The sequence below is a fragment of the Crocodylus porosus genome, unplaced genomic scaffold (genome assembly GCF_001723895.1).
Source record: "Crocodylus porosus isolate Cpor-Errol unplaced genomic scaffold, CroPor_comp1, whole genome shotgun sequence".
NCBI classification, from domain to species: Eukaryota; Metazoa; Chordata; order Crocodylia; family Crocodylidae; genus Crocodylus; species Crocodylus porosus.
The window spans coordinates 40698148-40720833 of record NW_017728943.1 but is presented as its reverse complement, the minus strand read 5'-3'; the positions used below and the strand labels follow the sequence as shown (position 1 = coordinate 40720833).

The window sequence follows — 22686 nt, the reverse complement described above, 5'->3', positions numbered from 1 at the left end:
ATGCCCGGCAGGGCAGCATGTCTGATGCATGCATACCTGCCCCAATGCTTCCCCCCCCCCACTTCCGGCCTGGCAGTGTACACATGCACCCAACAACTTTTATTACCAACAGCCGGCAGGGACAGGGAGGTGGCAGGCAAGGAGGGGAGCAGGGAAGAGAGGTATGGTGGTGGGAGAAGCCATGCTGCTTAGGGGAGGAGGCAGGCAGGGGAGGGAGCCCCACGCTGGAGGAGGAGGAGGAGGCTTCAGTGGAGGGAGTCTTTAAATGGCCAGCTCCTAAGCACGAGTGGGGGGCAAGGAGGGGCCATGTAAACACTCCTTTGAAATCCGTCATTCTTGAAGGGCAGCTGGCTAGTAATATTCATATTGTTGCTTTTTACTTTGCCGAGGAATCAACTGCATTTCTTTAAATATGGATTTAGAATTAAGGGTGCCTGCACTCTTGCTGTTTTTTCTGAGATGTCTTGCATATACTGCAGTCACTGATTCATACTTCAAGGGAAGGAAAATGATTAAGCAACACTTTAGGTTGGATCTCTACTAAGGAATAGTTTTGTCCTGCTAGACTGAGATGCCAGACTGCACTGACTCACTGCAATATGCTCAGAATAACTTCCTGATATCTGCTTATTTTTTAGATTCCTTAACACGTCTAAAATCTCAGTTCTAAAGTAGAGCTATAATTTCATGTGGTGTTTAAAAAAATCCTAAACCAAACTAGATTGTTGTTGTTGTTTATGATGACTAATTCTAATAATGAGAGATCAGACTAAAAATCTGTACTGAGACACGTCATTTTGAAGTGTCCTTTCTGATAGAATCTAGGGACAAAAATGTTTAAACTTCAGATTTATCAAGCAGTAGTATAATGCTTGATTTCAACACCGTAGCAGTCATTTTCATAGTACATTCTTACAGCACTGGAATTAATGTATATTGAACTGTAATTAATTGTGCAATTTTTGCTATGAAGTATGAGCATTTAAAGCACACATAAATATTTAATATTTTCCCTCCTAGGTTTTAGCAGCAAAAAATGAGTCGCGGATATTCAGAAAACAATAATTTTCCATATGATAATAATAAAATGGTTTTGGACATGATCCTCTATTCCTTAATTGGGGTACCTCAGCCTATCAACTGGGACAGTGTGGCAAGGCTAGTTCCAGGAATTACATCCAAAGAGGTAACTTTTGTTTTTTAACCTAGTCTGTCTGCTTAAAGAATGCTTTATCAAGAGAAGTGCGTTTTATTAGGTTAAGGAAGAGACAACAGGAGTATAGTTTTATAAAGCTATGTGAACTTAAAAAATAGTTTAATGATGACTTCATTCTAAACTGATAGCTTGTGTGTACCTATTTCTTTTAAACAACAACAAAACAAAACAATTTTTGAGGCAAGAAAAGATTTGATTTCTATGCTACCATCTCCAAAAGGCTCAGGGCAATTTATGAAAACAAAGCTCATATAAGTAGGTAAAGTAATAAAACTGTTCTCCAAAGAATAACCACAGCTTCACCCTGCCTGCTTAAATAAAAAGGTCTTACACTGTATCTTACACTTGTGTTTCTGTGACTCACAGTAGTTGGAAAAAGAAGCAAACAGACTTCATTTTTTTTATTAACTCCTTAATTGAATGTGGTGGCTTACAAATGTAGCATAGCTAATAAACATTGCTATAAAATCATGGATACAGATACAAGACAAAATAATCACAGAGAAATTTACCCTGGATTTTTCTCCGTAGTAAGGAACAGATGTACAACCAGCTTTCCCAATGGCCTTGTAGCAGCTGGCCACTAGATGGCAAGGGAGCCAGTTTGTAGTCTATAAGTCTTACTTGGGGATGAAACTGACTAGTGGAGCTGACACTCAACTGGTATGCAAATGTGTAGTTAGTTACTCCTTATTTTTTGAGCCTTCACTTTGCTGCAGAATGGAATGACTGACACCAGTGTAAGGTTGTTTCATATGTCTACCCAGGGCTGGAAGCTGTCAGTAAATTTACCGAGTGTCAGTAAAAAAAAATCAGACTAAAATGGATATCAGTAAAGTCCATAAAAAAATTTAGCCACCAGTAAAAATACTAAGCAGCCAAAGCTTGATTGAAGCTCTGACAGACGGTGCACAGCAGTGCCACCTGGTGTCTAAGTAGGAGTGCAGCCCACTCCCTGCAGGGAGCATTCTCTTAGCCATGTGGAGCGCTTGTACATGTGATGGGGGTTTAGTGCGTGGGGCTTTATTCTGTGCCCCCCTTAATTGAAATAGTGGGTTTTCAATTGAAACCCACTGTTTCAGTTTTTCCATCATGTTATACCAAGGGGCCCAATTTTATTTTTTAGCCGGAGCCTGCTCACAACTTGGGGGTTGAGCAGCCAGTGAACCAAGTGGTCCGTGAACTGCAGGGGAGGGGGGGGGTTTCCCTCCTTAGTGACAGTGCCCTCTGGGGCCACCTGGGCAGGCTGCCAGCAGGCCAGGTCCTGTCCCAGCTTAGAGGCAGCACCCAGCCTGATCCAAGTGTTCCCTAAGCCCACCCAGGGAGCAGCGCCCGGTGGGGTTCGGGAGCAGTTTGATCGAGCCAGGTGCTGCCTCTGAGCTGGGGCAGGACCCAGCCTGCTAGCAGCCTGCCTGAGTGGCCCCAGGGGTGCCACCACCTCAAAGGGAAGCACCAGGGCCTACCATCCCCCACCCCCATCCCCCTCAGCTGTGGGAGAGGTGGGGCAGGCTCTCTCAAAAAAAAAAAGAAAGAAAGATTGGACCCCTTGTTGCTTTGAAGTGGAGAGGGGCCCAACCTTTTTTCTTTGTGGAACCTGCCTGCTAGGGATGTCTGAAATGGGCCGTATTCAATTCAGATTCAGCTTGAATTGGGGACAGTGATTTGATTCGGCGATTTGGATCGCTGTCCTGATTTCATTCAGCCAAATCCGAATCTGAAGATTTGATGCTGATTCTCAATCAGCAATTAAGCCCTAGAGACAGCTTAACATGTTTTTTCTACATACCTCAAGGTACCAGGCGCAGCTTGTCAATGCTGTGACAATGGGGTGGATGGAGCATAGTAGGTGGTGGTCCCCCCTGTGCTCCCCCAGCTTGGTAATCAGCTGCGGGGGGACCCTTGGTGCCCCCCCAGGCCCAGGAGGCACCAGTCACTGAGCCGGTGGGGGTGAGGGGGTCCCCCCCATGCTCTGTGGCAGACCTGAAAGTGGACTGGAAGTACTTCTGGTCCACTTCTGGGTCCACTGCTCAGTACAATGGGGACCCGCCTGTGCTCCTGTGGGGTGCTCCATCTGCCCCAGCATCTCAGCATTGATGAGTCTCCTGATACCTTAAGGTATATAGAAAAAACATTTAAAGCTGTGTCTATATAAAAATAATTGAATCTCTCCAAATCAATTTTGAGGGTTCTGATTCGATTCAGAGAGTTTAAGGGGTATCCTGATTCAATTCGGATTTGGAGATTCAGCCATCGAATCAGGCCGAATCTCTGCTGAATTGAACTGGTGACCAGAACTTCACACAGCTCTACTGTCTGCCTCTCCCATGGCCAGGGGTGGGAAGCTGAACTGACAGCTGCATTGTTGAATTTGCAACAGTGCAAACTAAACTACATCTGAATATAGTTTAGTTTGCAACAACGCAAACTCAACTAAACCCCTCAAAGCGGTGCACGTATAATGTGTAATGCCATTAAGGCACACAAATGACATTTTTTGTCACGTGTATATAGTGACAACCATCATGTGTACAAGCACCTGTGCTGCTGTCCCAGGCTGGCTTTAATACTGCTGGGTTTCAATCCTGCAATCCTGCTTGATATTAACCCTGTACATCTGAATCCAGTCCTTCTAACTGGGGCCTGGCAGCAGGGCAAGACCTGGAAGAAGTTGCATTTTACTGGTATGTTTTATATAATGTTAAATATATCAATAAAAACATTTGGCTGTCAGTAAAATGTTTACAAATTGTCAGTTAAAAAAAATAAAAAAAATAATTCAGTTGGCAACCCTCTTTCCACTCTACTTTTACTATGGAGTAAAGCCAGTGTATAGTAAAGAATGGTACATTTCTATATCTGTATGCGGAGCACAAAATGACTGGGAGTTCAAACCTAGTTGGAACTTTTGCCCAGCAAAAGCTTATCCCAACCAGAAGTCTGATTACAGTATGTTACACCAAAACATCTCTGATACGTAGAATTGTTTCCAGGATGGATTTGGCTGTATGACCTCATGTGACTAGTGAATCCATTAGGCTTTAGCAGAGCTCTTGTACCATCTCCCAAAACTCATGTGAATTTGAGAGTTGTTGTTAGGTTGTTGAACTCATCAAGACAACCTTTGTATGTAAAGTTAATTCTGTGTAAATGTTGGTAAGGGCCTTGTTCCTACAAATGTTGAAATCTGTGTCTGATAGGTTAGATCCAAATTTGAGATCATTCACAGAAAAAAATTAAAATTGTGATGTATTAAAACAAAATGAATAAAACCCAAGTTAAAACTTCCAGGTTTCTTTCATCATTCAATTTGAGTGGCATTTTATTTAGAAAAGAAAACATCACTCTTTTGATACTTAGATGATGCAGTATTAAGTATTAGAAACTCTTACTAATAATATCTGCCTCATTTTATCCTTTGACAGTGTGCAAAGAGGTTTGATGAGCTAAAAAGCAGTGGAAGTTCACCTGTTGACAATCAGTACATGGCTACTGCGGGGAGTCCTGTTGAAACCCTAGCTACATACATCAAATCCTCACTGCTTGACCTGCAGGGAGATTTCCAGGAGCCTCCCATTGGGAAAAATTCAATTTCTATCACTGGTAGGTTTTTCAGTAAATCCTGTGATGCTGACTCTAATGTTAGGTGTATCATTATATATTTTTTGTAATGATCAGCATTAGTAGGTAACAAGCTTCAAAAGAGCAAAGATGAACATAAATACTCCTGTATAAATTAGACCACTTTATTTAAAATAGTCAATGCCTTTAATGTTTCGTATGCAAATAGTTTTATAAATTTGTGTTTTTAAAATGGCACAATATATTCAGATTTATGTAAAATCTTTCTATAATGTCGAAAGATCTTTTTACAGTTTTGTAGCTTCAGATATTTTTATGTCAAAACTGACAAACATTGCAACCATTTCAAGCTGTGGTCCTAGGACATGTAAATATCTGGAAAGAAAATCTCTGAAGTAAAAGCAAACAGCATAAACTTAGCTTGATTTCTTAAATCACAAATTTCTCTCCTGATTAAAAGCCGAATCCACCTGCTATTTGTAGCCGATGGAAAGAATGCTTGCACTCACCCTAGAAGGAATTAGAACACCTCTGATGCTAAGCTAAATACTAGGGGCATGGTCTTTCTGCTGATCTCACAAAGGTTTTGACCAACTGTAAGTCTTAAAGGGTGCTAAACTTTTCCAAAATGTCAATATTAGCTATAGTGTCATGATCCAAATTTAACATTGGTGATTATAGTCTTGCCTCCAGGTTTTTCAGTTAGCTATTGCAGGGTTGTCTAATTGGCAGCTCATGAACCACATGAGGGGTTAAATTTTTGCCATCAACCTTTCAGGCTGCTGCTCCCCACATTGCTTTGGCTGCAAAGCAGCTGGACTTTTCAGGCTCTCCCAACCTCTTCAAGCTGCTGCTGGAAGCAGGGAGTAGGGTGGCATAGCAGCATAGTTGGGTGAGGGTGAGTGTGGGGCGTGGTTTGCAGCAGAGGAACTCTCAGGTACACAGTGTAGTGGGCAGTTGTATGGGGAATGGGTGCACAATGCAGCAGTGCATTTTGGGTGCACAGTGCAGGAGTGGGGAGGGGTCACAGGGAGGTGGTACATGGTGGGGGGGTCATGGATACGCGATGCAATGGAGGGACATCTCTGGGGTGTGCAGCCCAGGGGACCGTGGCTCATCCTAATGCAGCTCAAGTGGCATACAGCCCTGGCTGTGTCCCATAGGGTGTGGAGTCCCTGGCCACTCCCAAGTTGGACAGCCCTGAGCAATTGTGTACTACTTAACCTATTGTCCTTAATTATCAAATAATTTCATTTTACCTTATGAAACTTGACAGTTTTATTACCCTAGAGGGTCCTTCAGCAGTGAAAACATGATTCATACATTACCATTTTAGATGCTAGTAGCAATGTTTAATTTTGCAAAACTTTTCCATTATGCCATCTTTCAATGACTTTCATCTGTTTGAAAGACTTTCCTTTTGAGTTGAAAATAGCTTTTCTGTCTTTGTCCAAAAGCTGCTACAGTGGAAACAGTTGAAGCCTAAACCTGAAACAGATATCCTGAATACACATTCTATTAATTTTAAAATGTTTTTACAAACTTAGCCATAATGTAACTGTTTGAAGATTGCTTACTGAGTATTTACAGTGAAAATGCTCCTTTAAGGTTAGAGCTATATGTGCAAGTTCTGCATGTACACTTAATTGAATGCACACTTGAAGATAAAAAATAACAGGATAAGTTATTCTGTAGCAGTAGCCGTTCTGACTCTGCTTATGGAAATACCCCCCCCCCCCCAAGTAATTTAGGAAGCTGTGTTCTATTCTCTGCTTGCAACAGACTTCCCTTGTGACCTTGGGCAAGTCACTTAACTGCGGTGCCTTTTCAGGCAACAACTACACATGTGAAGTGAATAAATATTTGAGGTGCTTGGAAGTTACAAAAAATAAGACTAATTAAAAAGCCACTTCATCAGTATGTAGTCTTTTATTCAGCAGCTTTATATCCTAATGTATTAATTCTCATCTGTTTTAGTTTAGACAGAGTAGTAGGAAAAAAATATATCAGATTTTAAAATAGTACTCACCTCTGCACAGACAGTTCATTGTGAGCTGGATTCTTTTTTGCATTATGTATGATGAACAGTTTTATTAACCAAGTTTTGAATTGCAAGGCAAACTTAATCCCTTGGAACAAACTCAAGTAGCAGCAGGGTAACAGAATTTTGCCCAATATCTTCAGTGTAAAGTAGAGAAAACACACTTTCATTCTAGGTACTAGGATGTGTCTGTAGTTGTGGGAAGCTTTTGCTTTCCTCTCTGAACTTAGTGGCTTAGATGTAGATATCTTTGAGCAAAAACATGCAACACAATAGTGCCTTATTTTTAGTTGTTTTTCAGAGTAGAACTAATGTATTGGGTCTCAAAGGTGTGTTGCATATTCTTGTCAAAACAATTCCGGTCTCCTCTTAGGAGTTCTAATACTAATTCCAGTCCAAAATGTCATCCATAAAATGATGGGATTGACTGAGATTTTTCTGTCAAGTTGAGAGTTCAGCCCCTCTCCCACAGTAGCAAGTCTTTCATCAGCTCTGAAAATACTAGAACCAGCCATGGAGTCCTTGGTACATAGAGCTAAAGAAAGGTTGCTCTTGGAACTTTCAAGTTTTGATGTAAAATTAATAATGCATTGCAACAGGGGGCCTGCTCAGGGCCAATCTCCGCGCAGCCCGCCCACCTGTTCTTGGGCTAACCGCCTGCCATGCCTTGATCTTAATTGATTAATTAGTTGGTAATAAGCAGGAGGCTGCCCATTTTCTGCCCTGCTGCTAGGGGGCGCCATCTGCGGCTCCATTCCTCCCCTATACCACAGCCCAAGCCTTGCAGATGACATCACGATGTTCTCATACACCCCAGTCCCCCACGATGGGCCCCAGAATCCTACTGGGATCCCCACCTGGGTTCCTCCCTTCAGGCAGACTCAGTCATACTGGGCCATATATCTCCCTGCCACCGGTTCCCCTTCGGGTGTGGTCCCCTCACTGAAACCTTTGGCTCACACTAGCCCTGGCCCACCCACAGGCCAGTGGGGACCACCAGCTCTTGGGCGTCCCCCTTGGTGGGCCTCCTTGCCCTTCTGACCCTCCTGGTCCTGGCCCCCTGCCTAGGCTGGTCAGGGAAAACTCTAGCAGGCCTTGCTGTATGACCCATACTCTTTTCCCAGGGTCCCCCTCTCTGGGTCCTCCTTCACAGGCTTGGGGAGCTGGGGTACTTCACACCATGACTGGTGCCTCAGGATCTTACAGGGGACTCACTCCTCCCCTGGGCAGCAGGTCGTGGTGCTATCACGGATGTTATATTTGACCCATACTCAGCCTCCTAATGGTGGAGGGCTTATCAGGGTCAGGACTCAGCTCACGCTGTCTTTGGCTGAGCCCCCATTCTTCCTTCACTGGGCTCCACATCTCTGCCTGTCACATTGGGGCTTCTACTAGGGTTTCTCATTGCTGCCGCCTCAGTTCCCATTCTGCCCCCTCACCACTGGGGGCTTCCCACTGCTTGCAGTGCCCCCTCTGCTCAGGATCTCAGGGCTTCCCTCCTTGTGGGGGCTCAGGTGGCTATGGCAGTGCCTGGCCTCAACTCTCCAGCTCAGGGTCTCAAACTACCACAGGGCTCAGGCAGCCTCGGCCACACCTGGCCTCCAACTCTCCACTCTCTTCCTCAGGGCTTGCACCCCCACAACTACCTCCAATGGAACACAACTCACCCAAAGGTGGGGGCTAGGGATTAAGGCACCCCAACCTGCCTTTCATCAGGTGGATCACTGGCCTGGCGTTTCCACCTGCTATTTGCCACTGGGAGCCCCACCAAGCCACCCACTCCCAGCAGGGTGTAGTTTTAGGTCGTACCCAGGACCAGGAGCCTCCTACCATCCCCTACAGCTCCCCACTTACCTCCAGATTGAACTCAGCAGACCCCTGGCCAGGCAATGTTATTACCTGCCTCTAGCAGCCAAACTGCCTTGTTTATGTGGGCAGCCCTGAACCTAAAATGGCTGCCCTCATTAGGCTCCTGGAGGCTGCCAGCTCCAGGCCCTTAAAGTGGCAGGCACATACAGTGCCCTGCCACATGCATTAATACAGATTTACTTCTTTTTCTTCTGTAAATATTTATAATTGTTTGGTAAAAGCTTCGGGATATACCTGAAAGTATAGAAAACTTGTTCTTAGTGCCAGTAACATTTTGTCTTTTCAAAGACATCAAAGCTAGATTTGTAGAAGTTTTGTATCTGAAATGTTCAGCCATCCCTTTTAGAATACATGGGGTGCCTCACGCTCATTTGTCTAGGAAACTGCCAATTAGCAGTATTAGCATAAAATTCTAACTTCCATGTGTAACTGGGAAGCTTTTATAAGAATGTTTCAGCAGGCATCCTCAAACTTTTGGAGCAGCAGGCCACTTGAAGGGAGCTAGCTCTGAAGACAATTCATACCTTCTGACCCAGCCTTGGGCACTACTTCTGCTTCCCCAGCTGCCACTGCTCTTCCTGCCCTTCACTAAGCACCCCCCCAGTCGCATTCTGGCCTCCTAGAGAAGCTCTGCTGACCTAGCTTTGTGGACTGGATCCAATCTGTTGGCCATAGGTCATGAACCCCTATGCTATGCTCTTCTGGAAAACCCTTCCATTAACTATTTAAATAAAACTGTGATCTCTCTAAATTCCACATAACAGTGCTACAGATTTGTTTTCTTTTCAAGAGGCCTTTCCAAATAGGATGGAAAGATCATTCCGTCACCATGAAAAATATAAGCTGGATAACATCCAAAGCCCACCAGAATCTTTGAAAAGATTCTTACTGACTGCTTTGTGTTTTGTATCCAAACCCTACTACAGGGTCCCCTCGATTTATGCTGTACATGCGTTCCTGGAGAATGGTGCATAAATGAAATGTGCATAAAGCAAACCCACTTTACAGTGTAACAGATATAGGCTCCCATGGCGGTGAAGGAGGGAGGGAATGAGCCTGGGACTAGAGAAAGGGTGGGGGGAGGGGTGCTGCTCTTGGGGCTGGACAAGGCAGCAAAGCAGAGGGAACAGAGCAGCATGCATGCCAGCCCCAGCTGCACCAGCCCTGGGAGCAGCTGGCGCCAGCTGCCTGCAACCACTGGGCTACACCATGCTCTGCCTGTCCCTGCTCACCTCTGCTCCTGTGCTGTGCCATGCCCTGGTATAGGCAGCTGGTGTCGGCTGTTCCTGGAGCCACTGAAGCTGGGGTTGGGGTGAGTGGGGCCACGGCCCTTTCCCCTCCCCCACAGACTTACCTGCTTGGGCAGGGAGGCATCTATGCTGATTGCATAAGCATGAATTTACCTTGCATATAGAGAATTATGGGTCTAAATATGCTCTTCGCATAAGAGCAAATTCGCATATAAAGAACCCGCATAAATCGAGGGAAACTTGTAAATGCAATGCATTTGTGAAGAAAGCCTTTCAAAGGTAAAGGCCAGTTACCCTTGACTTTAGCAAAAGCTGTACACTGACTCTTGTGTCTAAAAGGATTTGATTCTCTTGCTTTTTCCAGTGTAATTGCACCCAGGTTGCTGCTTTGAATTTTCTGTTTGACTAGCTTATGAAGTCCATAACTTGTGACAGCTTCCCCACTTCAGGACGGAGCAATGCATTTTTAATGCTAGAAATGATGTATGGGAGTCTGAATTTATACTCCAATTCTAATGCATCTTATTCTTGTTTATCAGGAAGGTCCAATGTAGCCTCCACAAGAAACTGTTCGTCAGAAGCTGAGAAAGATCCTGCACATAAAGGCGGAAAAAACACTGAAGAAACTCAAGGGTAGGAAGACTGTTTACTGTCTGGAAAGCTAAAATCAATGATACTATCCTCTACTTATACAGAAACACTTCTGCAAAGTTGTTGACATAACATTTTAATCAGTTTTCCCACCATTTGTCATCTGTGCAGCTCCACTAGTGCTGTCAGTGGTAGAAATGCTAGTGAAAATCAGTTAGCGGTTTCTATGTCTTCTGCAAGATAACCCTTTGTCCATGTCTTACCATTATATCATCAGTCAAGTACCTGCTCCTGGTCTCTACCAGCACTTCTACCACTGCCAGTATTTGTGATAATAATAGTCCTGGTACAAAACCACTGGTAAAAAAATTACTGAAAAAAATTCCGGGATGGCCTATTTGTGACTTAGTTTTAAAATAACCAAATTATGAGACATTTTATTAACACTAATTGGCCTCTGTTCAGCCTAAGGTTTTATGCAAGCATTAACTCAGTGGAATTTTTGTCAATAAATGTGCATTTACTTTCATTGATTTGGAGGCAGTCTGAACTATGTAAATTAATATACTTCCATGAAAAAATAGGGCTGGGAACGTCCTACTTCACCTTTAGTACTTCAATAACTACAAAAAACTAATTGTTGCTTGTGCCAGATTATGAACCCTTTACAGAAGTAAGTACATTCTCATGGCTCCTGTTAGAATACGCAGTTCTTTCACATTGCATAGGAAAGACAGCTCATGTTCTAATTATTTAAATAATTTTAATAAGTGGTTAATAATTGTTAAAATGACTTAATTTAAAATTAAAATACTTTCAAATAAATTATAACTTGATAAAGTGAGGTTATGAAATTTGCTAGCCTAAACATTATATTCTGTAAATGTAAGGTTTTCCTATTAGTGTTAAAAAGTAAGAAAAAGAAAGAAAAAAGTGAAATCATAGCCTAACAAACAAGCAAGCCACTTATCTGATGTATTTACATGCATTTAAATAGCTGTTGTGTTGTGTTGTGCCAGTGCAGTTAATTTTCAAATAAATTGTTACAGACACCTGTCACGGTGCATATCTCAAACTTGTGACTTATACTGGTATCTGTTTTCTTAAAGAAAGGTTTTTGCTATCGGTCAGCTTGAACTTGCTATTAAGAAGCAGATAATTTAAATAATATTGGTAGATCATAAAACATTAAATTCATCATATGCAAGATGCTATAGTATTATATAAATTATTTACATTTCTCAGCACCTCTTTAGTCAAGTGTATTCACTTATTTTCCTCCATTTAATCTGAAAAAGGGTGAACAGAATTTAGGTAATTCTTTTATGCATCTCCCTATGAGCCAGAGGCAAAACTGGAGCTAGTACTCAAAAGCCATTAATCCCAATACCTTTGTTTAACCATTAAACTACACTTCCTGCTATGACTGAGGTTTTTGTCGTACATCCCAGAACATGACCTTGGCTTGTATTTAGAAAATTTAGACAAGTCTCAAACAATATAAGTTAACTGAAATTTAAATAATTAAGTTTTAACTTTTAAAGTACATATTTCAAGGACTTGGGTATACAGGATCCTTAATTACCTTAAATGAGGAAGATTACAGTTTTGACAAATTACTCAGATTTTGGGTGGGAGTCCCTATGAATTCTTTTTTTACATTCATATTGGTTCCCAATCCTAATCTTGTTTTTTGTTTCTTGTGTGTGTTGCATTTTTTTCCCATGTGTGTGGTTTCGTTTTTTTTTGTTTGTTTTTTTAAATCAAGGCCAAATATGGTGATCCACGTATGTGATGAAGCAAAAAACCTGAAGGAAGATTTTATTTGTCCTCGAGACCTTTTGATTTCGGAAATGAAGTACTTTGCTGAATATCTGTCAGTGGATGCCCAGCGCTGGGAAGAGGTGGACATTTCAGTTCACTGTGACGTTCACATCTTTGACTGGTTGATAAGATATGTTAAAAGGAACACTAAGGAATATGAGGTGTATGAAATGCCCATTTTAGGTAAAAGCAAATCTACTGTTCTTTTGCCGCAGGTTCATTATCTGCAGTGTCTGATCTGTGTTTCAGACTAAAAGCTTATGTACTGTCTGGAAGGTAATAACACTTCCTAATCCACCTCCAGTCTCTTAAGACAAGTATTCCATGGTCAGAAACACTAGCTTGCTGAAAAGGTGACAAAACAATGTTGATTCTGGCCATTCTAGAATGTGCTCTCAGCTTTGTGAATCCTGGACAACCAGTGGAAATACTAAAGTGGTCTGGCATCTGCTGTTATGTACAAGTTCATTTAGCCCTCCTCTGTACCAGTTTAGACAATGGTGGATTCAAAATTCAAGTGACTGATCTACATTAGGGATTTCACCGTTATTACATCAACAGTGGGAGACTTAAAAAAGATTCCATGCAAATGCAACACAATCAGGCAGTCCTACAGTCATTGTCTTGATAGCTGTGAACAAGATTTTGAGAAGTATGTATGCGATAGTCACCTAAATCCTGTTTTTTATACCATGGCAGCAGTGCGTTCTGGGGTGCATGGAGCTATGCATATCTGGCCTATGCAAATCCACTGAGATGCACCATAGCCAGAAGTTCTCCGGTGGGGCTGCGTTGGGCACATCCCCATTGTCTACTTGTAAGTCATCAGTTGCAGCAGGTTTTAGAGGAGTCAGTGGGAAACTCAGAGTAGCCTCACTGCTCAGGTTCCAGCTCTGGAGTGAGTGATGGGTAGGGCAAAATCAGCCACATTTTCCCCAGGACTAGGTGCTGCAGCTATGTAAGCAAGCCCTAAGTCTCATAGGAGCTTTTGGAAAATTGTAGTTACAGGGTTTAATTGGAAGTCAGATGCCACTCGCATTGCAGTCAGTGAGGGGAACTTAATGGGCTTAAATGAGATGTTCAAATGGTGAAAGATAAGATCTAAAGCTTCTTGAACACATTTGAAAAGTTTGTTTTGGAGCACTGAATTGCGCACTGTTTCAGCAAAATAATGTCCCTGCTTGGCTGTTGCATGCGTCATCCCACTGAAGAATTATTTGCCCATTTAAAGTTTAGCGTGTGCTTTAAACGCTTTGCTGGAGTGGGGCCAGTGGTACAGTCTGTTGCAGTAGCCTTTCCATTTGGGTTGGGTAATCATGTTTAAACACCATTTCATCCAGCACACATTGACGTGCCAATCTTATATGATGCATTACTTTGTTAGAGCCATTCTTTAAAAAAAAAAGAACATGTTAACATGAAGACTTTTAGTTTGACTAGGCTAGTTCCCTTACCAGTTGTTTCTTATCATTTCTCTTTTGAGCCCTTTTCATGATTCTTTGATTTCAAGAATAGTTTTGTTTTCTTGAAAATCAAACAGATTTTTCTGATGTTTGTACTGTGTCCCATATTGAGCAGCACCTTTATAGCAGCTATTTTGAGAATGGTTATAGCCACTGTATCATTGGTATAGTGTTACAAAATCCCTATCTCGTTCCTTGTCAGGCACAGTTTTTAATCAAGGTTTAATGTGGTTTGGTTTTATCTGTGCCCACCACCCAGACTGTTAGCAAGTGGTTTAGCTGGAACAGTATTACACTGTTAAAATTCTTCCGTTAAACTGTATTAAGGAATGTAAGGATAGGGTGCATGCACATAATACAGGGTGACTCTGTGTGTGAGAATATAACTGTTTAGTCTTATCTAAATAGGTTGGATAAAATGTTACTTCTCAAGTTTGTGAGTGTGGTGCATTTTGGAAAATGAAATAATAAGTACTGGTTTGGTACATTATACCCTCTTTCAGAGAGACTTTTGGTGTCTTCCATTATCAAGTCAAGGGAATAAGTTTTAATCTAAACCTTGTTTTAATATTTCTCCTCCCTTTTAGAACCTGGGAATGTTATTTCAATTCTCATTTCTTCTGAATTTTTGAAGATGGATTCATTAGTGAGTATTTGAAAGAGAATAAAAATTCAGTGCCATAGGAACACTATTTACCAACAAAAGCTTGGCAGAAATCTCGTGCCTGTCATTCAAAGTATATGCACTGCTGCATAAATACAGAGAAGTTTATATTCCTAGGCCCCAAAGAATTTGAAATCTCATTAATTACCTTGCTCTTATGAAGTACCAATTTACTATTTGCATAGTTTCATCAATTTCAGTGGGACCATTTTAGAGCAAGGTACTAGTAAGGGTAAGGGGCACAAATCCTAAAATTTGGCTCCAAACAGTCAAATAATCTCACTGTCTGTAAGGCAAAGACTGATTTACAGAAACCATACATTTCCTTTTGTGTTTCTGTGTGTTGTACACAAGTAATGTTTCTGTCCTCTAGGATGCAGTTTTCTAAGTTCATGTAATTCCCATTCACTTTGCTTGGAGATATGCATAGGAAAAAAGAAAAGAAATAACTCCATGTTGATGGAGTTCCCCCTTTCCCACTTCTGCAGTTTCACTTCATTTCACTGTGGGTTTTAAAAGCACAAACTATTAAGATAATACACATACTCAGATTGTTCTGTTACTTGTATTACTTGATCATTATGGCTCACTGCTACATAGTCTTTTTTCATTTGTGGTAACTGCTGAAGTAGAGTTAAAGAGCATGTCAACAAGTTAAAGAAGGTATTCAGAACTGAATGTGCAGCATCCTCATGTTTCAGCTGCCACTGCAACTAAATAATGAGGTTTGCTGGTAAGGATGCACTGGGTGCATGCACATAATTTTAACAGAAATAGCCTGTAGTTCTTGGTTATCATCAATATATGGGTAGAGCTTCCTGAAGATAGTGCTATTAGGAGATATGTTTCAGGCCATAAAAACTTTCAAAATTGACAGTGCAAATTAAATCAGAGTTGCATTTGGGGTATGTAGACAAACTGTAACTTGCTTTCTGAGCCATTACATTGTATTTTTAGATATGAGTTAAACCAGTCTTGCAAAGTAACTCTAACACTAAAAATTACCTAAATCCTATTATGAATAAATTTCTAATATTAACATGAAGATATCAGATACAAGTTTATGTATCACTGTTTAATTGTCACTTTATCCCTTCTGTTCTTCCCAGGTAGAAAAATGTATTCTTTACTGCCACAAAAATATGAATGCTATTGTAGCAACTCCATGCAACATGAACTGTATCAATGCTAACCTTGTTACACGTATTGCTGATCTGTTTACACACAATGAAATAGAGGAGTTGAAGGACAAAAGAGATAAATTTAAAAGGTAAAGTGCTGTTCTAGTGCTCAGTATTAAAACTCACTTACCCCTTGCTATAATATGTACTCTTTAAGATATTTTCTCAGACCTGTTACAGAATCATTGGGATGTAATCAATTCATATACCTTTAAATAGCGTCTTTACATAATTGCTTGAAAATACTTGGACTTTAAGGTAAAATGTGAAGGGTAATGAAGGTGTTCTAGAGAAGAGGCAAAAGTGAAGATTCATAAGGAATCCAGGGTTAGGAAAAATTGAGTGGGTGGGGTAGCTAGTGGCTACAAAAAAGGCAGTCGGAGGGCATGTCTACACATCACCCAATGCCGACGTAGCAATGCATTACATCACCTTACGGCGTGCTGTGGCAATATAGTGATCACATGTATCTACATATGATTGCCAGTTACATTGCTGTAGTGGCAAGCTCTGTGGGTATAGCATGCTGCTGCAGCAACAAAACAGCCCATGCACTCTGTGTGTGGTGCAGTAACCACCTGTACTGCACCGTGCTTTAATACTTCCAAACAGAAATGCAGTTTTCCCTCATTTTATGTGAGTTCTTTATATGTAAATTTCCTCTTATGCGATGAACACTTTTAGACCCATAATTCATTGTATGTGAGGTAAATTTGCTCTTATGTGCTCAGCATAGGGCCCCCCCCGGGCACCCAAGCAGGTAAAATAGTCCAGGATAGGTACCCAGAATCGCATGCCTTACTGAACTAGTAAGGTTATATATGTTTATAAAAATTAGAGTTCTGCAGTTGACTAAGTAACTCTAGAATTGTGCCCTTATTGGCAATTAAAAAAAACCTGTGAGTAAAGAAGAGCTAATTTGGTACATACATGGGAGATAATCATATGGGAAGCTAAGTTTTCTCAACCTGTGTATCGAAAGTCATATACAAAAGTCAGATTTCAATACTAACCCTTAACTTTTGATGTAACTTAGAAGAATGTAATTATTAACTAACTACAAATGAATCAAAGCAACATTTAGTTGAACTAATGAGCAAAATATTGGTTTCTTGTCACCAACAGTAAACTTTTCTGCAAGAAGATCGAGAGATTGTTTGATCCAGAGTACCAAAATCCAGATTCTCGGGGAAACGCAACAACACTGTATAGGTGCAGTAAAGTTTTTTGTGTTTTTTTTAAATTTTAGGTACAAAAACAACCCCGATTTACAAAGCATCAATTTTACTGTTGCATTTCTTTTTTTAGGTGCTGTTTATGTAAGAAGCTCTTAACTAAAGAAACAGAAAGAAGAATTGCTTGTGTTCCAGGAAAAATTAACATAGATCAACACGGAAATATTATCTATGTTCATATAAGGTGCTGCATACATGGAAGATGTAACTTTTTCTATATGCATGTATCTTAATAAGCATGTTTACAGAATACTTTGTATGTATAATGTTAGCTAATATTGATGTTACACTTTTTGCTTTATAATTCATGGGCAACATGATTCATTAAAAATCATTTTAGTTAATCCTGTTGCCTTGCCTGTTGCCTTGTTAGGGTTCTAATGTTGCATTTAATAAAAGTGCTGAATTAATTTCTTCTACCTTGATTGAATCTAATAAGATTTCAGTTGAAAACAGAAGGATCCCTGTGCTGCTTTGAGCTCTTTAAAATAGAAAATAGTCAGAGCTAAGCTTTTGATCATTTCAATGACTTTGCAGTATGTTTAACTGAAGGAAAATAGAATGTAAAGGATGGACAAACATCTCTCTTAACCATATTAAAAGGGTAGGGGAAACTGTTGCTCCTGAGCATGTATCAGCTGTTAGGCTCTAACTATTAGCTCTGCATCAGCTTGTAGCAGTGTGACCCTGAGTGAAGTGGGGTTAATGTTACTTACACTCATTTCACTGCAGAATCATGAAAACTTAAGGGTTGTATCAAGAACCAGCTTTACACTTACTCTTTTGATATTAGTATAATTGATACATCTGTCTATACCCCAATGGACACATTTTCATAATAGCTGTTATAAAATGACAAAGTCCAATGAGTTGACAAAGAAGTACTTAGGAATATGGTTGAGATTTATTGTCTTCCTGATCTGATGCTCTCAAATCTAACACCATTTTTTGTTTGTATTAAATTTTCTTTCTTGCACTCTTGAAGGGGAGCTGAAGCCAGGACCCTGCTCTTACATTTTAGCAATGTTGTTAAATAGTCCTTAATACCTTAGGTCAGGGGTTGGCAATATTTCAGAAGTGGAGGCTGGTTTGTCCTCCAAACCACTGGTGCTTCTCCTCGCCTCCCAGATGAAGTGTCTCATTGATTAAATTCTGCAGAAGTGACTGCTTTGTGGACTGGATTAGAATTACTCTTCTGTGGGCTTTCTGCCTCAGATTCTTATCTGTGTAGGCTGTTGCACAGGTCCTTCTTATGGGTGTGGTTTCTGGTGATGAGGTTAGTGAGGTTTGGTGCTTGTTTGAAGGCTAGGATGGGTGCTTTTGGAAAGATCTTTTTAAGAGAGGGATCTTCTTCTAGTATGGGTTGCAATTGTTTGAGGATTTTCCGTGCAGGGAAGGGTGATATATCATAATTAATGGTGTGCGGTTTGTGGGGATTTTCTATTTGTACTGTAGCAAATCTTCATGTGGTATCTGGGTGGCTCTTTCAAAAGTGCAGTCTGTCTCTCTAGAGGAGCGTCCTTGTTGGCTGAAGGCCCTTTTGAGATTTGTGAGGTGGCAGTCACAGGTACTCTCATTGCAAATTCAGCGGTATCAGAGAGCTTGGCAGTATATTACAGCTTTCTTGGTGCGTTTAGGGTCATTGCTGGTTCTGTGTCTAGTTATGTATGTTGGTCCATGGGTTTCTTATATATGGTGGTTTCAATTTTACCATCTTGGATATTGATCATGGTGTCCAAAAAGGAAATGCTGGTGTTAGAGTATTCAAGCAATCGTCTGATGGAGGGGTGATGATTGTTGAATTTTTAGTGGAAATCAATTGGAGACCATAGGATTTTGGTCCAAATGATGAAGATGTCATCTATGTATTTCAGATATAGTAAAGGTTTGATGGTGCAGTTCTTGAGGCAGTCGTCTTCTAGGTGGGTCATAAAAAGGTTGGCATATTGTGGGGCCATTTTGGTGCCCATAGCTGTGCCCACAGTCCGGAGGAAGTGTTTGGTTGTTGAAACTGAAGTTGTGTGTGAGGATGAAGTGTATGAGTTCAGTAATATCCTGAGGTCTGTACTCTGAGTTGTAATCTCGTTCTTCTATATATCTGAGGCAGGCTTGAATGGTATCCTGGTGTGGGAAGTTGGTGTATAGGCTAGTGACGTCCATGGTGGCTAGGAGGGTATTGCAGGGAAGGTGGTCTGTTTTTGAGTTTCCTCAGGAAGTCAGTTGTACAATCTAACTCTGGCATGTCCTTAGCAGCATGATTATCCAAACATACGTTTATATTTGTAGGCTTAGTTCTCAATTATCTTAGGAAATGCAGAGTAAAATAGAGTTCCTGCCCTTAGGAACTTATAGCCTTATTAAGCATAAGGTGAGGTCACTGGATGTAACAAATAGAAAGGAAAGTGAAGGAAATGGTAACTTAACTTTTTCACAGATAAAATCTGTATTCATGCCAGACATTGTCTCTCTTTTGGGTTTTAAAAGAAAGATTCTCACTTTTCAGTAAGAAGGAATTAAGTCTAGAGCAATTTGTCCCTGCTGTAAAAAGACTGAAACATACATGTTCATAAAGAAGTTAATTGCTGCTACGCACCTAGTATGGAGAACTATGCATCTCCAGGGCTAGTTATGGTGCCTTTTTGAAGTATAAAACAGTTACTTAAAATGACACAGTTGTTGCCTCATAGCACAGTGTAGTGGCAAAGAATGAGATATCTCTGATACAGATGTGTTTGGTTTTGTTTGGTTTCTTTTCAGTTTCTTCCATTCCTTCTGTCATCCAGATATTTGAAAATGACAATTCCTCTTCTGCTACCTAGTGCCAAGGAAATAACCTCTGTGATGCCTTTAATTTTCATTACCCCAGGGAGAAAAAGACCACTTGTCTGTCCTTCCTTTTTCTGCTACCAAGCTTTCAACTTTTGTACTTATCTACTAACTCAATCAGATTTTCCTTTATTTCTGTTTCTCCCAATTCCCATGTGGATTTAACCCTAACACACAACTTAGTGACTAGAGCACTACCCCACAATGTGGGATGCACTATAGCATCTGAATTAATTGTTGCTTGTCATACAATGCATCTCCTACAAGGTTTTCAGCAATGATGTCTGCTGTTCTGTCAACCTGCAGTCTTCACTGGTACAAATATAGGACTATAACATATTTATAATCCAATGTAAACCTGATTGTATGCCTTTTTGTTTCAGAGATAAAACTTGGGAAGTCCATGAGTACTTGGTTGGCCTTCATGAAGAATTAAAATCTTGGCGGGATGTGTATTGGCGCCTGTGGGGGACTCTCAATTGGCTGACCTGTTCACGGTGTAATCAGGTATATATTATTGTGATTTCATTCTCCAGTGTTTATTTTTAATGGCAGCATTAAATAAATCTTACAGTATATTTCATGCTGTGCGCAAGAAAATCTCCTTAGGCTTTAAAATTTGTAATTGAGGAACCTCTTTTTCAAATGACTGTCTAGAATACTAGTACAAAACTATCTACCTCCTTCCTAAACGTACCAATTTTTGAGACCATTAGGACTCGCTATGGAATTTAGAGGGAAGCCATGATGAGACTTGTAATGGAAACTTTGCAGTAGGAGGAAATAACCTTTACTGCTATATCTGGATTTTGAATGAGAATTTGTGTGACTAAATTGTAAGGAAGATTCTTACTAGTTTTAACCTGAGTATCATGATTTTCTGTGGGAGTGATTTAAAATTGCTGTACATTTCGGGCACTGAAATATTCTGACTTTCACAGGCAATATAACCCTGGACAGGATATTTCCATCATCTCTCTCTCTCTCTCCTCAATATAGTCTTTCCTATGTACTGAATTTTCGCACTGCCAGTACCACTCTCAGCCTGTTCTCTATCCTGGTGTGGCAAGTTCCCTGGGCTCTACTGGGACTGGAATATATCCCTGCTGTAACCAAAAAGTTCTTCGATTTGATCCCACTCCACTTCCAAAGGTACTTTTCCAGTGTTATGCTTTTAACCTTGACTCCAGTCTCATGGGGCTGGGTTGAGATAAAAAGGGAGAGAATGATTCCTGGACTCAGTCTCCCTCCTGTTTTTGGTGGGGGGGTGGAGGGATGTAAAGGTAGTGTACCATGTGTTCCCAAACAAGCGTGTCAGTATACAGCTAAGCTACTTTCCCCACCTGCATTGTAAGACCAGAGCCAGCTTCCCTTCCTGTTCTGCTGTGTGCAATGACCATCATTTAATGCAAAGGAGGAAGTAAGCACTTTGTCATTTACTACTTTGGCCATGACAGAAATCAGATCATCATTTGGGTCTAAGTGATGGAATAGAAGATGAAAGTGTTCTTGTTAAAGGAAGTCCTGTAGACACTAACATTATCATCCTAACTTTGTGGCTCCAGTCCCACTTCCCAGCAACTTTCTTTGTAAAAATTCCACTAACTTCAGTGAGAATAGGATTAGGCCCATCACTTAAGCATAGCCAGTATCAAGACCAAGATCCTTGGTGCTGGAAACCTGTGAAAGTTCCAGGAACATGGAACTTACTGGTAGAGTAAAATGTGGCTTTTCTTTCCCCCCACTCATCCCCAGTAAGCCACTATATCTAACATAGAGCTCTTTCTTTTATCTGACAGGGCTGTAAAGTGAGGGACCATGTGGTTGGCTTACCTGCTGGAGGTGAAGGTGGGGATGCTTTGCCATATCAGACTACTAAAATATTGAATGATCTGCTTCACCATAGAGATGTTATTGTTGTACCTTTTACTAAAGATCAGAATAGGTGAGAACATTGTATTCAAACTGATGAACTTCCTTTCCCTTCAACACTAATATTTTTGTAAATTAGCACAGGATTTCTTTATTTTCCTTTCTAAACAGGCAATGAAGTGATAGTTTCGGAACTTAACTGTAACTTATTTCTGATGTTTTAATTAAAAATAGGGATAAGAAAAACAAATGTTGCTACCAACCACATTTCAAGCAGTCACTTAAATGGTTCAATCTTCCATACAGTTCAGTCTTGCAGTTATTCATATTCAAATATAGTCTTCCCTTGTAGGTGTTCTGTAGACTGTCTAGAGCACACTGAGGGAAGAAAAAATGTTCAGAAAAGCTCAGAGGAAAAAAACTTGCTGTTTAATATTTCTTTAATTTCTTGTTTCAAGTGATTCTGGGATTGGGCTGTGCGATGAAAAGGGGATTGAATGTGAGGTGCTGTTAGAACCAAATACACCTTGGGGCTCCAAGACAGGAGAAATCAATGCTGTGAGTAACTGCATTTTTGTTTTCCTGTTCACCGATAATGACTGATAGCAACTTCATAAAATACTTTATTTTATAAAATATAATTGCTGTCTTTTGTATTGACACCATGGGGACTATTTAGAATTTGAATCTGTCTAAGAAACCAGTGGTCCTATTAAGTATGCATTGTGTATAAATAACCTGCAAAGCCCTAATTTTCTGGAGACCCGGCTGCCTTTAGAGGTTGTCATGTAGTGCTGAATCTGAGATCAGCAGAGTCATTGTGGATGCACAGATCTTACGATGATAGGCTGAGAGACATGACACTCTTTAGCCTGGAAAAGCGTAGGCTCAGGGGTGATCTGATGGCCACCTATAAATTTATCAGGGGTGACCACCAGGGTCTGGGGGAATGTTTGTTCACCAGAGCGCCCCAAGGGATGACTAGGTCAAATGGTCACAAACTCCTGCAAGACCATTTCAGGCTGGACATAAGGAAGAATTTCTTTACTGTCCGAGCCCCCAAGGTCTGGAACAG

At 40.9% G+C, this 22686-nt stretch overlaps 1 protein-coding gene across 5 annotated transcripts in view; it reads left to right on the top strand.

Moving 5' to 3' along the window:
* Window positions 1-22686, top strand: part of KIAA1841 (KIAA1841 ortholog) — a 41022-nt gene that overhangs the window by 2960 nt on the left and 15376 nt on the right. For all 5 annotated transcript variants that reach the window (XM_019549218.1, XM_019549217.1, XM_019549220.1 and 2 more), the window contains exons 2-13: window positions 1021-1186; window positions 4639-4816; window positions 10495-10588; window positions 12315-12553; window positions 14421-14479; window positions 15607-15767; window positions 16804-16890; window positions 16987-17097; window positions 20123-20246; window positions 20739-20891; window positions 21539-21684; window positions 22070-22169. In XM_019549218.1, the coding sequence (XP_019404763.1) occupies window positions 1037-1186; window positions 4639-4816; window positions 10495-10588; window positions 12315-12553; window positions 14421-14479; window positions 15607-15767; window positions 16804-16890; window positions 16987-17097; window positions 20123-20246; window positions 20739-20891; window positions 21539-21684; window positions 22070-22169 (1602 nt within the window). In that variant the 5' untranslated portion in view covers window positions 1021-1036. The remainder of the gene's footprint in view (window positions 1-1020; window positions 1187-4638; window positions 4817-10494; window positions 10589-12314; window positions 12554-14420; window positions 14480-15606; window positions 15768-16803; window positions 16891-16986; window positions 17098-20122; window positions 20247-20738; window positions 20892-21538; window positions 21685-22069; window positions 22170-22686) is intronic.